The sequence below is a fragment of the Melanotaenia boesemani genome, chromosome 2, assembly GCF_017639745.1.
Source record: "Melanotaenia boesemani isolate fMelBoe1 chromosome 2, fMelBoe1.pri, whole genome shotgun sequence".
Taxonomy (NCBI): Eukaryota; Metazoa; Chordata; class Actinopteri; order Atheriniformes; family Melanotaeniidae; genus Melanotaenia; species Melanotaenia boesemani.
In genome coordinates this window covers 10,732,834-10,747,649 of record NC_055683.1, presented here as the reverse complement: position 1 = coordinate 10,747,649, position 14,816 = coordinate 10,732,834, and the positions used below count along the sequence as shown (strand labels likewise).

Sequence of the window (14,816 nt, the reverse complement as noted above, 5' to 3'; positions counted from 1 at the left end):
ATGCTCCCACTGGCACAGGTCATAAAGAAAAACAAAATTAGTTACCATAGCTATGCAGATGACACACAGATATATATTACAATGTCACCAGGAGATCGAGGCCCCGTACAGGTTCTTGGTAAATGCATTGAGGAGATTAATGACTGGATGTGTCTAAACTTTCTTCAGTTAAACAAAAACAAAACTGAGGTGATTGTCTTTGGTGTGAAAGAGAAACGATTAAAGGTCAACACAGAGCTTCAGTCTATACACCTAAAAACCACCAACCAGGCCAGAAATCTGGGTGTAGTGATGGGCTTAAACCTTAACTTTGAAAAACACATTAAGGGAATTACAAAGTCAGCCTACTATCACCTTAAGAATATATCAAGGGTAAAAGATGTGATGTCTCAGCAGGACCTGGAAAAACTAGTCCATGCTTTCATCTTTAGTCAACTTGATTATTGTAACAGTGTTTTTACAGGTTCTAACTAAAAATTCAATTAGACACCTGCAGCTGATCCAGAACTCTGCTGCTCGAGTCCTCACTAAGACCAAGAAAGTGGACCACATCAGTCCAGCTCTGAGGTCTTTACACTGGCTGCCTGTTTGTCAGAGGATAGATTTTAAAGTTCTGCTGCTGGTCTATAAAGCTCTGAATGGTTTAGGACCAAAATACATCAGTGACCTCCTTACTGACCCAGTATGAACCTACCAGAACCCTCAGGTCATCTGGATCCAGTTTCTTATCAGTCCCCAGAGTCAAAACCAGACATGGAGAAGCTGCATTCAGCTTCTATGCTCCACATGTCTGGAACAAACTCCCAGAAAGCCTCAAATCAGCTGAAACATTCAGTTTATTTAGTTCCAGGTTAAAGACCCACCTGTTCTTTGCTGCATGGACTAGTTTTTATTTAGAAGTCAAAATCTACATCTGGTTCTTTAAGCTGGAATCATGTTTTAATATTGTCTTTCCCCACACTGAAATTTTATTTCTTGCATTTTATCTATTTTATTTTAGCACCTTCGTTCTGGTTTCATTTCATTAATTTAATCTCTTTTAGTCTTTTTAATCTTTTTTTTATTATTAATGCACTTGTATTGCTTTCTGCACCCTGCTGAAATATTTTATGTACAGCACTTTGAATTGTCTTGTACATGAAATGTGCTATACAAATAAATTTGCCCTGCCTTGCCTTGCCTATATTTATTGACTTTAAAAAGGCTTTCGATACGGTCAACCATACTTTGCTTATATATAAAATGTCAGGTTTTAATTTATCAGCTGTAGCAGTAATCTGGTTAACATCTTATTGTCAGTCTAGAGCACAGTGTGTTAAAGTAGATCAGGACATATCTGCACTTTCACACATAAAAATGGGTATTCCACAAGGCTCGATGCTCTGCCCACTGCTGTTTAGTCTTTTTATGAATAACTTACTTCTGCACTGCTCAGGTGCCAGCTGTCAGCTCTATGCAGACGACAGAGATGGGGGGACTCGAGTCGATGACTTGACTCGAGTCCGACTCGAGTCGCCAGATTTGTGACTTACTTGATCAACATTAAGAAAAGACTTGACTTTGACTGCATGCCTAGAATGAGTCTATGTGTATTTAAAACTTTATTTTCAGACGTTATAGAAGTTTTGGTGTTTAAGCTCATTGATGCAAACACAAATGGTCAAAAAAGAGCTAATTAAGGCACCAATTTAGACGGGAAGAAAAACAACTGCATACATAAATTTGAACTAGGTCTCTTTTTCTGACCATACAATGCATATGCATCCCTGAGCTTAAACACCAAAACTGACTAGTGTGCTTTCTAAATATCTTATGTATGCATGCAATGAGGCTATATTAAAACTTTACTTTCAGATGTTGTGACTCCTTTGTAGGCAGTAATGGCAAGCTGTGTGCAGCGAATACATGAGTTTAAAATGTATTTTTTTCTCTCCCCCCCTCTGTCCCAAATGTTTAGATATGAAGGGTACCTTCGCTCAAAAGCAGCTCCTACGACAGACTCAAGTCAGCCCCAGATCTCCCAGTTCATCATAAGCAACAAGCAACACTACAGTACTAGCCATCCCCAGCAGAACGCCATTACACGTTCAATACGTTTAGATCTGGTTATTGATTGCAACTTGCCATTGTCTATCATATTCAAAATTAAAATAAAAAATTTGCTGTTTTGAATTCATTCATGTTGAGCTGATTCATTAACTTCTCAGCTTACATAAAAAAGATTTTGATTCTGAAAAACAGTTTTGGTGAAATACAGACAAATCTAATGACTTGACTCGTGACTCGACTTGGACTTGACTTACTTGATCCTCCCATAGAGACGACTTGGACTTACTTGAGACTTGAGGACTAAGACTTGCATGTATGGGACTTACTCCCATCTCTGGCAGACAATGCAGTTCTTTATGCACCCGCTAAGTCACCTGAGCAGGCGGCAGACAAACTGTCCATCTGTATGTCTGACATCCAGCAGTGGCTCATCCAAAATCAGTTAGCTCTAAATCTTTCAAAAACAGTGTCTATGTGTTTGTCTATTAAGAAATTAGATTTAAAAGAAACATTTAAATTTACCTAAAAAATGAAATAATAAATACTGTAATGGAATTTAAATATCTTGGATTGGTCCTTGATCCGCAACTTAAATTCGATAAACAAATAAAGAAAATCTCAAAAACAATACAAAGTAATCTAAATAGTTTTAAACTAATCAAAAACTGCATACCAAACCAGGCTGCCCTGCTGTACATGCATGTTAGCATGGGCACCAGGCCGCTCCTACTGCTACCAAACGTATAAGCTCGCTATACAATCGAGCACTAAAATTTATGGACAAAATTCCAATCTGCCATCATCATTGTATCATCATTAAATAATATAATCTAATGAGCTTTGATAGCTTTAGCAATAATTGTTTCATTAAATTAATTCACAAATGTATTAATTGTTTCGCACCTTAGCCACTAAGTACATTTATTGAGAGACAAAACAGCAACAGATTCACCAGAAATACCACAAATCACAACTGTAAAATCCCGTACTGCAGGACTAGCTTTGGACAGACAGCGTTCTCTGTTAAGAGCTCTAAGCTCTGGAACTCACTACCATCTGACATTAAGACCAAAGCTGACGCTAAAAGATTTACTTCCAGGCTTAAGAACTGGCTAAAGACAAACCAGAACTGTACTAATTTTTAAATACTGTAATTTCCTGTGTGGGTGTTAAATGGGTGGGATTGTTGTATGTGCTGATAACTGAAGACATTGTTTTATTTTTTTATAGTGTTTTATTGAGGGGTGAGACATGTGAACACCCCATGTTGTATTTGTGATGTTTTATTGTTTTGTATTGTAGTGTGTATAGTCACTGTTGTCTGTGTTTTGTGTAAAAGTCTAACTAGGGACGAGCATTGAGAATTAGCCTTGGCTAAAATGCTGTCGTGTGTGACATGACTCATGAAACATACTTGTCCCTACTAAATAAATACATTTTTATTTGATAAAAAGAAAACGCAGTAAATTTTGGTTTACAAACACTACATCAGGGGTCTCCAACCTGCGACTCTGGAGCTGCAAGTAGCTCTCTGGACCTTCCACAATGCCTCTAAATACGTGGCTAAAATATTCTTGTCATTAGGTTGGAAACTATGGACTATTTGTTGTTTTTACTTTACATCATTTTCCACAAATATCTACATCCCTTAGAAGAAAGTCTGTCTATTCTCTTTTTATACAAGTTTTATGTTTTTCTTTATTTAAAACCGATAAATGGAAATAAAAACGAGACTGAAGATGGGTCTAGCTTTAACTGTCATGTGACTGTTGCATGTTCTACTAGTTTAGCAGCAAGCTGTGCACACATGGACTATGAAGAAAAACGTTGTGGTGTAAGAGACCTAAATCAGAGACACACATACATCTGATATTCATACAAACAGTTGAACCAGAGCCGTCATCCTCATTCGTTTTTTTAACACTGTTTTCTCGAAATAACAGGTTATTTAAATACAGGGTGGCAGGGGGCCTGGAGATGTTCCTGGTCCATCACAGAACCAACACAAAGAGAAAAACATTCAATCAGACTCACTCACTCCTAGAGAGAGTTTAGAGACTTTTGCTGCAGGATGATGCAGGCATTCTTTCTAGACAGAAATTAGTTCCCAAAGTCATCTCCATCCTTTTATGGGATACTGACAAAGCAGTATTAAGAGCATAATCATCTCAATTTCTACCTACAAAATTAAAGAAAGAAAACAACAAGAAGCTGAACTGGAACAGAAAATAAAACAACTACAAACATCTTCGCTTCTAACCCAACTGAAGAGTAGGGCTGCATGATTATGACCAAAATAATAATCACGATTATTTTGATCAATATTGTTTTCTTCCGCTTATCCAGAGTCGGGTCGCGGGGGCAGCTGCCTAAGCAGGGAAACCCAGACTTCCCTCTCCCCGGCCACATTCACTAGCTCATCCGAAGGGATCCCGAGGTGTTCCCAGGCCAGCCGAGAGATGTAGTCTGTCCAGCGTGTCCTGGGTCTGCCCCGTGGCCTCCTTCCGGTGGGACGTGCCCGGAACACCTCACCACGGAGGCGTCCAGGAGGCATCCTGACCAGATGCCCGAGCCACCTCATCTGGCTCCTCTCGATGTGGAGGAGAAGCGGCTCTACTCTGAGCCCCTCCCGGATCACCGAGCTTCTCTCCCTATCTCTAAGGGAGAGCCCGGCCACCCTGCGGAGGAAACTCATTTCGGCCGCTTGTATTCGAGATCTCGTTCTTTCGGTCATTACCCACAGCTCATGACCATAGGTGAGGGTAGGAACGCAGATTGACCGGTAAATCGAGAGCTTTGCCTTTTGGCTCAGCTCTCTCTTCACCACGACAGACCGATGCAGAGCCCGCATCACTGCGGACGCCACACCGATCCGCCTGTCGATCTCCCGCTCCATCCTTCCCTCACTCGTGAACAAGACCCCGAGATATGTAAACTCCTCCACTTGGGGGAGGACCCCATCGCAGACCCGGAGAGAGCACTCCACCCTTTTTCGGCTGAGGACCATGGTTTCGGATTTGGAGGTGCTGATTCTCATCCCAGCCGCTTCACACTCAGCTGCGAATCGCTCCAGTGCGAGCTGAAGATCACGTCCCGATGAAGCCATCGGGACCCTGACGGACCCTCCTCTCAAGCACCCCTCAATAGACTTTACCGGGGAGGCTGAGGAGTGTGATCCCCCTGTAGTTGGAGCACACCCTCCGGTCCCCCTTTTTGAAGAGGGGGACCACCACCTCAGTCTGCCAGTCCAGGGGGACTGTCCCCAATGTCCACGCGATGCTGCAGAGGCGTGTCAACCAAAACAGCCCTACGGCATCCAGAGCCTTAAGGAACTCTGGGCGGACCTCATCCACCCCCGGGGCCTTGCCACCAAGGAGATTTTTAACCACCTCAGCGACCTCAGCCCCAGAGATAGGCGAGCCAGCACCAGCTACCCCAGACTCTGCTTCCTCATCAGAAGTCGTGTTGGTGGGATTGAGGAGGTCTTCGAAGTATTCCCTCCACCGCCTCACAACGTCTCGAGTCAAGGTCAGCAGCCCCCCATCCCCACTGTACACAGTGTTGACGGAGCACTGCTTTCCCCTCCTGAGCCGCCGGATGGTGGACCAGAATCTCCTCGAAGCCGTCCGGAAGTCATTCTCCATGGCCTCTCCAAACTCCTCCCACGCCCGAGCTTTTGCCTTAGCGACCGCCGAAGCCGCGCTCCGCTTAGCCCGCCAATACCCATCAGCTGCCTCTGGAGTCCCACAGGCCAAAAAGGCCCGACAGGACTCCTTCAGCTTGACGGCATCCCTTACTGCGGGTGTCCACCAACGAGTTCGGGGGTTACCGCCACGACAGGCACCGACGACCTTACGGCCACAGCTGCGGCTGGCCGCCTCGACAATAGAGGCATGGAACACAGCCCATTCAGACTCAATGTCCCCCGCCTCACCCGGGACTTGGTTGAAACTCTGCCGGAGATGGGAGTTGAAACTCTTTCTGACAGGGGACTCTGCCAGACATTCCCAGCAGACCCTCACAACACGCTTGGGCCTGCCAGGCCAGACCGGCATCCTCCCCCACCATCTGAGCCAACTCACCACCAGGTGGTGATCAGTTGACAGCTCCGCCCCTCTCTTCACCCGAGTGTCCAGGACATGCGGCCGAAAGTCCGACGACACGACTACAAAGTCGATCATCGAACTGCGGCCTAGAGTGTCCTGGTGCCAAGTGCACATGTAGACACTCTTATGTCTGAAGAAGGTGTTAGTTATGGACAATCCATGACGAGCACAGAAGTCCAACAACAAAACACCACTCGGATTCAGATCAGGGGGGCCGTTCCTCCCAATCACGCCCCTCCAGGTCATTGCCCACGTGAGCATTGAAGTCCCCCAGCAGAACGAGGGAGTCCCCAGAAGGAGTGCTCTCCAACACACACCCCCCAAGGACTCCAAAAAGGGTGGGTACTCTGAACTGCTATGTGGTTCATAGGCACAAACAACAGTCAGGAACCGTCCCCCCACCCGAAGGCAGAGGGAGGCTACCATTTCGTCCACCGGGGTAAACCCCAACGTACAGGCGCCAAGTTGGGGGGCAATGAGCAGGCCTACTCCTGCTCGGCGCCTCTCACCGGGAGCAACTCCAGAATGGAAGAGGGTCCAGACCCTCTCGAGGGCAGTTGTTCCAGAGCCCAAGCTATGCGTCGAGGTGAGTCCAACTATATCTAGCCGGAACCTCTCAACCTCGCGCACCAGCTCAGGCTCCTTTCCCGCCAGACAGGTGACATTCCACGTCCCTAGAGCTAGCTTTTGCAGCCGAGGATCAGACCACCAGGGTCCCCGCCTCTGGCAGCTGCCCAGCTCACAATGCACCCGACCCCTATGGCCCCTCCCGTAGGTGGTGAGCCCACGGGAGGAGAGGCCCATGTCTCCCTTTCGGGCTGAGCCCGACCGGGCCCCATGGGCAAAGGCCCGGCCACCAGGCGCTCACCTCCGTGCCCCACCTCCAGGCCTGGCTCCAGAGGGGGAGCCCCACATCCGGGCAAGGGAAACCTTGGTCCTTGTTTTTTCATCATCATAAGGGTTCTGTGAGCCACACTTCGTCTGGTCCCTCCCCTAGACACCTGTTTGCCATGGGTGACCCTACCAGGGGCATACGCCCCCGACAACATAGCTGCTAGGATCGTCAGGACACACAAACTCCTCCACCAAGATAAGGTGGTGGCTCGTGGACTTTACTTTGAAAAAAAAAATAAAAAAAATATTGTAATCATGATTATTAATCATGATCATTCACCGTGTCTGGAAAAAACATATTTTTATTGCAACAATTATAAACAAACTATGCAGCAACAATTTTTAGTGAAAAATTAAACTTTAAATTAGAAAAGATAGATAATGCAAAAAAATGACATTTACCATTCATTTTTGAGAAGTTAATGTAAATTGTAACGCTAGTGACCTACTCCATTGGCTGCTCCGACCAGCTCCACAAAACAAACAAACTAACGAGTTCTTCTGTCCTTCATTCACAGGTTCCACTCTGAACAGATGTTACAGTCGTGGCAAAACTACTGCTTCTAGTTTTTGAACCAATTTGAGACTTGACCATTTTCAGTTCGTTTCTCCTCATTCCAGGTTCATCTTGGATATCTCCAAAGAAGATGGTTGCTTGCTATCTTGTTTTTCCACAAACTCCACAATATACTGAAACGTGACTCTACAGTAAAACTTCTCCTGAGTATCACAAACCGTGCTTCTCCACTGATCCCACAACTTATAAGGAAGCTTTCTTATAGTGGTTTACATGTTTGATGGAACATTTAAGTCACTCAAAGAATTTCCCATGGAATTGCGACATTCTTGTAAGAAATAACTACAGGCTTGTAAAGCTTTGATGTCTTCTGCTGTTGAAGTAGTGACTTTGCCTTTGAATATCCCTGAGAAACAGACAAATGTTGACAACTTCGGACTAAATCTCTGGGTTGACCCTTCATATACTGCTCAAGGTAATACAAACAATCCTTCTGGCTTTGAGTTCTTCCTTCCATGTTATGTTCAAAAGCTCTTATGAATGTTTGGTATTGCAGGGGATCTCCATCAAAAACCTGTAGATCTTGTTTAGGTGAAAGAAAAAGCGACTGATGTTCAACCTATAAAGATGTTATTTCATTCTGCTTTTCCAGAACTGTGAGGAAACGCTGATCTGTGTTGCTCTCTAATGCAGATACAGATGAGTCAGGAGAACTATGTGTAGCTGTTTGATGTAAAGCAGCATTTGATGTTATAGGTAGACCGGCCCCAGTCACAGCAGCAGGAAACCCAACATTATTATTTATCTTTGGTTTCACAGCAGCGTAACTGAGAAAAAAGACATCATCTACAGCCTCTGCAGCAAACGGTTGCGTGTTAAACTCAGGCACAAACGTTGCAGCATTAGCATTCAACTGTGTTCTCTTTCCTCTTTTCAGTTAGCTGTTCATCAGAAACATGACACACAAGAACCTTCCGACGCCTTTAACACACTCACTTTATCCATAGAAGCAGCCAGTTCCATGTCTAAATCTAGCTCCTCCTTCTTTCTCCGCAGCAACTCCTGCTGCTCCTCTAAAACATGCTTTTCTTTCAGCAGTCTCTGATGAGCCAAAAGAGCGGCTGTCAGTCTTTAATCGAGCTGATGATGTTGTGGAGGAAGCGGACTTGCTTACCACTGTACTACGTCTCTTTGTTCTACTAGACACATTAGAAACGCTGTCATCTGGTCTAATGTCATCTATTACATTTTCAATATTACTCAGCATCATTCCTCTTTATCATTGGAAACATTGGATCCTTGACATGATGAACCAACAGCACCACTGCAACAGGTTCTTTTGTCACCTCCAACAACCATTTCTTTGTTTCAGCCACAAAACAATTTTATGTTATTTAACACTATCAAACCACGTATTTTTCTTTTCTTCTTCTTCAAGAGGAAGCATAGGAACTTCCATAGCATGAAGATGATCTGCCTCATTATACAGACTTGATATATTTTCAAGACATGACTGTATTTCTCCAACATTACCAGCACTTTGCATAAGATCTGTAATTTCTCTTATTGCACCTTTGATCCTTTTTACCTTTGCTCGACGTTTTCCTTGGAGCCTTTCAACTTTATTTTCAAAAGCTTTAGCTGTAAGTTTTGTTTGTCTCTTCCCAAGTGTTTTATTTAACTTCATTTTTCATTCATAAAATATCCAGTAACCACAAAAATATTTGCTAATTTCCAACTATACACAGCCTTTATTTATTTATCTATCTATAACTTATGTTTCCACATATACAGTGCGTTATTTTAGTTTAATTCTCCTCTACCTCTTCTCCGGGACTATACTAAACTCAACCCTAGTCTTCTGTGCGTACTAGTGGTGGGTATTTATGTACCCAGATACTGATAGCCTCGAACCAGACTGACCGTCTTAGAACCAGAACTTCGGCAGCATTCCCAAGAGCAACGCTTCAGCTGCTTGACACTTGTACAAAAACACTCACAAAATCCCAAAATATACAAACCAGTACAATCACCTTATGCAAAAGTACCGCTCAGCCTAACAGGGGAAAAAAATCACCCTTTATTAAAAAACAACCATAAATGTTCTCAAACACACTGTGTGTGTGTCGTGATATAGCAACGGCTACAACAGCAAACAAACAGCAGCAAATTGTGATTGAATGGGCTTTACGAGACTTCAATGCACGTTCATGTCTATCGCTCACAACTTGACATATGGCTCCTAGAAAGGATGCTACCGTAGAGAGGGTTGTAATGAAAAAGGCAAAAAATGATGAAAAGACAACCCAAAACTGTGTAAGAGACCTAAATCAGGGACACACAAACATCTGATATTCATACAAACAGCTTCCACAAGTTTGTTACTCATGAATAAAAACTTTAGTTTAGATGAATCCTGACCTGAGAGTTTCCAGTTTGCAGTCTGGACTCTTCAGTCCACCACACAGCTTCTTCAGTCCTGAGTCCTGCAGGTCGTTGTTACTCAGGTCCAGTTCTGTCAGACTGGAGGACTGGGAGCTGAGGACTGAGGACAGAGGTCCACAGCTTGTCTCTGAGAGACCACACACACTCAGCCTGGAGAGAAAGTTACAGAGAAAATGTAAGACGTGAAAAGACTGAATCAGTCAAAGTCAAAGTCAAAGTCACTTTATTTGTCAATTCTGCAGTATGTAGAAGACATACAGAGGATCGAAATTGCTTTTCACACAGACCCAAGGTGCAGACAATAAACATTTAACATACATCTTTTAAGTAAAAGATCAGCACTCATGTTGAACGTCGACTCAAAGAACACCTGTAGAGAAAATCAGGTGTAACTCCACAATGTTTTACCTGTTTCATAGTGTTCTTACTGTTTGTTGACTGTTTCATTTTACACGTGTTTAACTGGTAAAAGAGGTGTTGGTAAAATAATCTCAGTTCAGAAGGACCAACCTGTGACCTCAGAGATGAGTATTAGACACTGATTTATATATGTGCAGCCTCCACAGATGGTCCAGTCAGAACAGATGAGGTATACAGCACCAGTCCAACACACTTCTCCTTATGTCACGCTTTATTGTTGCTGAGTCACATTCTATGTATAAACACATGTATATCTGTAAGCCTGTGGTTTCTATCAAGAGAAATAAAATACACAGAATAATCCTACGGAAGCTGAGAGAGGTCACGCTCATGTTTTTCTAACACTGCCTGTCAAAAACAATACTGGCCGGAGAAAACCCACGCAGAGATGGAGAACATGCGTCAGATATTTTCTACAATCTTTACTCCTGTACCCAGACAACCAAAATACGTCCCATTTTTCTTTAAAAAAGACATCTTCTCTTCTTGTGTCCTTTTATCCAGAAGAAGGCAAATATCCAAAGAATGACCAGCTCCACAAAACAAACTAACGATTTCTTCTCTCCTTTATTCACAGGTTCCACTCTCTTCTGAACAGATGTTACAGTTGTGGCAAAACTACTGCTTCTAGTTTTTAAACCAATTTAAGACTCGACCATTTTCAGTTCTTCTCTCCTCATTCCAGGTTCCTCTTGGATATCTCCAAAATTCCCCTCTACCTCTTCTCTGGGACTATACTAAACTCAACCCTAGTCTTCTGTGCGTACTAGCGGTGGGTATTTATGTACCCAAATACCGATAGCCTCGAACCAGACTGACCGTCTTAGAGCCAGAACTACGGCAGCATTCCCAAACGCAACGCTTCAGCCGCTTGACACACGAACAAAAACACTCACAAAATCCCAAAATAAACAAACCAGTTACAATCACATTATGCTAAAGTACCGCTCAGTCTAACAGGGAAACAAAAATATCCTTTATTAAAAAACAACCATAACTGTTCTCAAACACACTGTGTGTGTTATAGCAACGGCTACGACAGCAAACAAACAGCAAATTGTGAATAAATGAATTTTACGAGACTTCAATGCACGTTCACGTCTACCGCTCACAACTTTAAAAGCAAACTCAAACATCCAGGGTTGTACCGATAATACCATTAAATCTGCTTCAACAAGTAGGCGAATATCTTCTGTTAACAAGATGCTTTTTGTTAACAAAATAAAATAATTACTTTCTATGGACAAAATATTGCAGCGCACCAACTTAAATTTGAACCCAATCACCGCGGCAGGATAAGACATGAGGATTTGTATCAAAGACGCGTCACGCTAAACCAGTGCACTTGTCACCATGTTTTATTTTTCTGTATCCATGTTACAATAGTAAGAAATAAGCACTTACTTCAACTGATGAGCTTCAAGTTGTGCAAGGATAAATCAAACGGTGCATTTAGATGACGGTTAATAGAAAATATCTCCCTAAGCTCACCGTGCCTCCATGCTCCAGGTCCAAACCAGACACAGGTGAGCGTACCCATTAATGAAGATAACACACCCACAATCACCGGTGATGTCACCACGCATGTGCACACACACATTTTATGGGAAAAATAAATAACCTGACATATGGCTCCTAGAAAGGATGCTACCGTGGAGAGGGTTGTAATGAGAAAGGCAAAAAATTATGAAAAGACCTAAAAATGTTTAGAACAGCAGAAAAAAAAAACAAACTAGAAAACTGAATTATTCAGTCAATATTTTCTTTGTTTTGAGGGATCTAAGCATAGCATTTTTATGATACACACTCAAGATTTACCATATAAGGTTCTCTGTCCTACAGACTGGATTCACACACGAACATGTCTTCTATGCACACGAACATCCTATATACAAACTCTATGGTTGGAGGATACAGGACTGAGGAATTTTCTTTGTTTAAACCATATATAAGACAGAACGACACATCAGGTCTTTGGGTCTTCGTTCTGGTTTTAGGACCTCCAGATTTTTCTGCAGAAATCTGTTTTGATGTCTGAACTTTTGTAATAAACTTCTTTTTATTATTCAAATCAGTGTCCAGAGACATTTTTGCCTGAGGTTCAACTTTTCCACATCTCCTTATTAAGATACATCAGTTTTTAAAGTTTAATTTCAACAAGTGTAAATTGTTTTTTAATTAGGATGTCACAACACTTAACTTTTTAAATATGTTTGTCCACACTCTTCATTAATAAACATTAATATCTGACAGTAAGCCAGCGCGGGATCAACCAGCAGCAGCTTTGTACGTTTCATTTCCAGCCTGGAAAGAACATTTTCATCATGACAGCAGATGTGATGAACTATTAGCAAATCAGCTCCAACAAAAGCAGGAAAAAACAACCATCTCCAACATTAAGGACTCAGCAGGAAAGCCGACCCAGATACCCGAAGAAAACAGATGAGGAATGAATGAAGTTATTTCTAAACAACATCAACCTACTACAGTTAAATGAAGACCAAGTTAACATGCTGGACTCACCAATAACACATGAAGAACTTTACACTGCTCTTAAACATCTGCCTAATAACAAAGCACCAGGACCCGACGGCTTTCCTGCTGACTTCTACAACATTTCTGCTCATTCTAGCTCCCCTAGTTTGCTGAGTCATGTCTGAAAAACAATATAATTCCAATATACCAGAAAACATGAATAAAGCTACAATCTCATTCATTTTAAAACCCAACAAAGATCCAACATGACCAGCTAGCTATCGTCCTACATCTCTCCTTAATGTAGACTTAAAATCATCACAAACTGGCTCATAGAACTGAAAATATAATCTCACCTATCATTCACCCTGATCAAACCGGTTTCATTAAAGGCACACACTCATCCAACAACACACGTAGACTTCTTAACCTTATAGACCGCTCAATATCACAACAATCCACAACCATTATAGTCACACTAGACACAGAAAAGACATTCGATAGAGTTAACTGCTCATTTCTCATTTCCACATTGTAAACATTTGGCTTTGTGGAATCATTTATTAACCAGTCAGGCTTTATGTCCAGAAGACACATAATAAACAATATCAGGCTTGTGCTGAACGTTCTTGATCCAGAAATAGTAAATGATGACGGTTTTATGTTATTTCTAGACTTTTATAAGGCCTTTGATACGGTGGAGCATTAATTCATTTTACAATCTTTAAAAACGTTTGTTTTGGGGATGACTTCTATTCAGCTATCGTCACTCTATAAAAACAGTAACAGCTTTATTAAATTAAAAGCTGGTAAATCCCCAAGATTCAGTTTATCTAGAGGTATTAGACAAGGCTGTCCTGCCTCTCCACATCTTTTCCTGTTAGTTGTTCAACCCAATCTGGAATAAAATACCTCTACATTTTAAAAATCTGTGGCATTGGTTCCTTTTTAATGTGTAATTATCATGTTGGTAAAATCCACTCAAACTGTCGGCTTTTCATCACCAAGCCTTCTTATCATGGTTACTTATCTATAAACACAACTTTCTGGAATCTGGAATAACAAGGACATCTTATATAAACACAAACCACTTTATAGAAAACTGGTTTCATACCAGTATTATACTGGTAGATCAGCTGTTTAACAACGAGGGCTTCTTTTAACTTATGAAGAATTTCTGTATAAATACAACATCCCTGTAACGCCTGTGGAGGACGCCAAGGTGTTTGCAGCTATCCCCTCTGGAGTGTGTATGCTTTGTAAACACCAACAGAGGATTGATACCAGTACACACCCCTGCTGTCTCCTCTTCATCCTCCTGTAGGGAAGGTCTGTCTGTCCAGTTATTCCAGAAATAATAATAGATCAGGAAGAAGATTATTTCTAAAGAATATTCTATCATTACCTTGTGCTGTTTGTCAGTGGAACATGTTTGTGGATGATGTGCCATGGAAGCAGGTTTGGCTAATTCCTAATAAATCTCTGATCACTAATAAAAGGAAAGAAATCTCCTTCAGGCTCGTCCATAGCATTTACCAGCTAAAGTCTAGATTCAGAACAGATTTACATGAAATATTCATATACTTTGCAGTTTTAGTAAAAACTCTCCTGAAACGATGGTCCATTTATTTTGGTCTAAAAGTGTTTTAGTAAAAGATCTGCAGTCTGATTCAGGATGAAATTGATGATGTTTTTGCTTTATGTGGAAGGATGTAGTGCTTGGTCTTGTAACGAAGGATCTGCACAACAGTCCTAGTGTGAACTTAATTAATCTCCTTATTATTATGGCCAGATTTCATGTTCATAAGTGTAAATTTACAGGTAGGAAACCAGGCTTCATTTCTTTGTTTGATTAATTCAAACATTACATCCTCTCTATACATTATTCTAAAAAACAAAAAGCAGTTAAA

The 14,816-nt window shown here is 42.0% G+C and overlaps 1 protein-coding gene across 1 annotated transcript in view; it reads right to left on the bottom strand.

The window, feature by feature from the left end:
- The window catches only part of LOC121653898 (NLR family CARD domain-containing protein 3-like), a 36,738-nt gene that overhangs the window by 11,362 nt on the left and 10,560 nt on the right, over nucleotides 1-14,816 (bottom strand). The window contains exon 6 of the mRNA XM_042007659.1: nucleotides 9,988-10,161. Within this exon, the coding sequence (XP_041863593.1) occupies nucleotides 9,988-10,161 (174 nt within the window). The remainder of the gene's footprint in view (nucleotides 1-9,987; nucleotides 10,162-14,816) is intronic.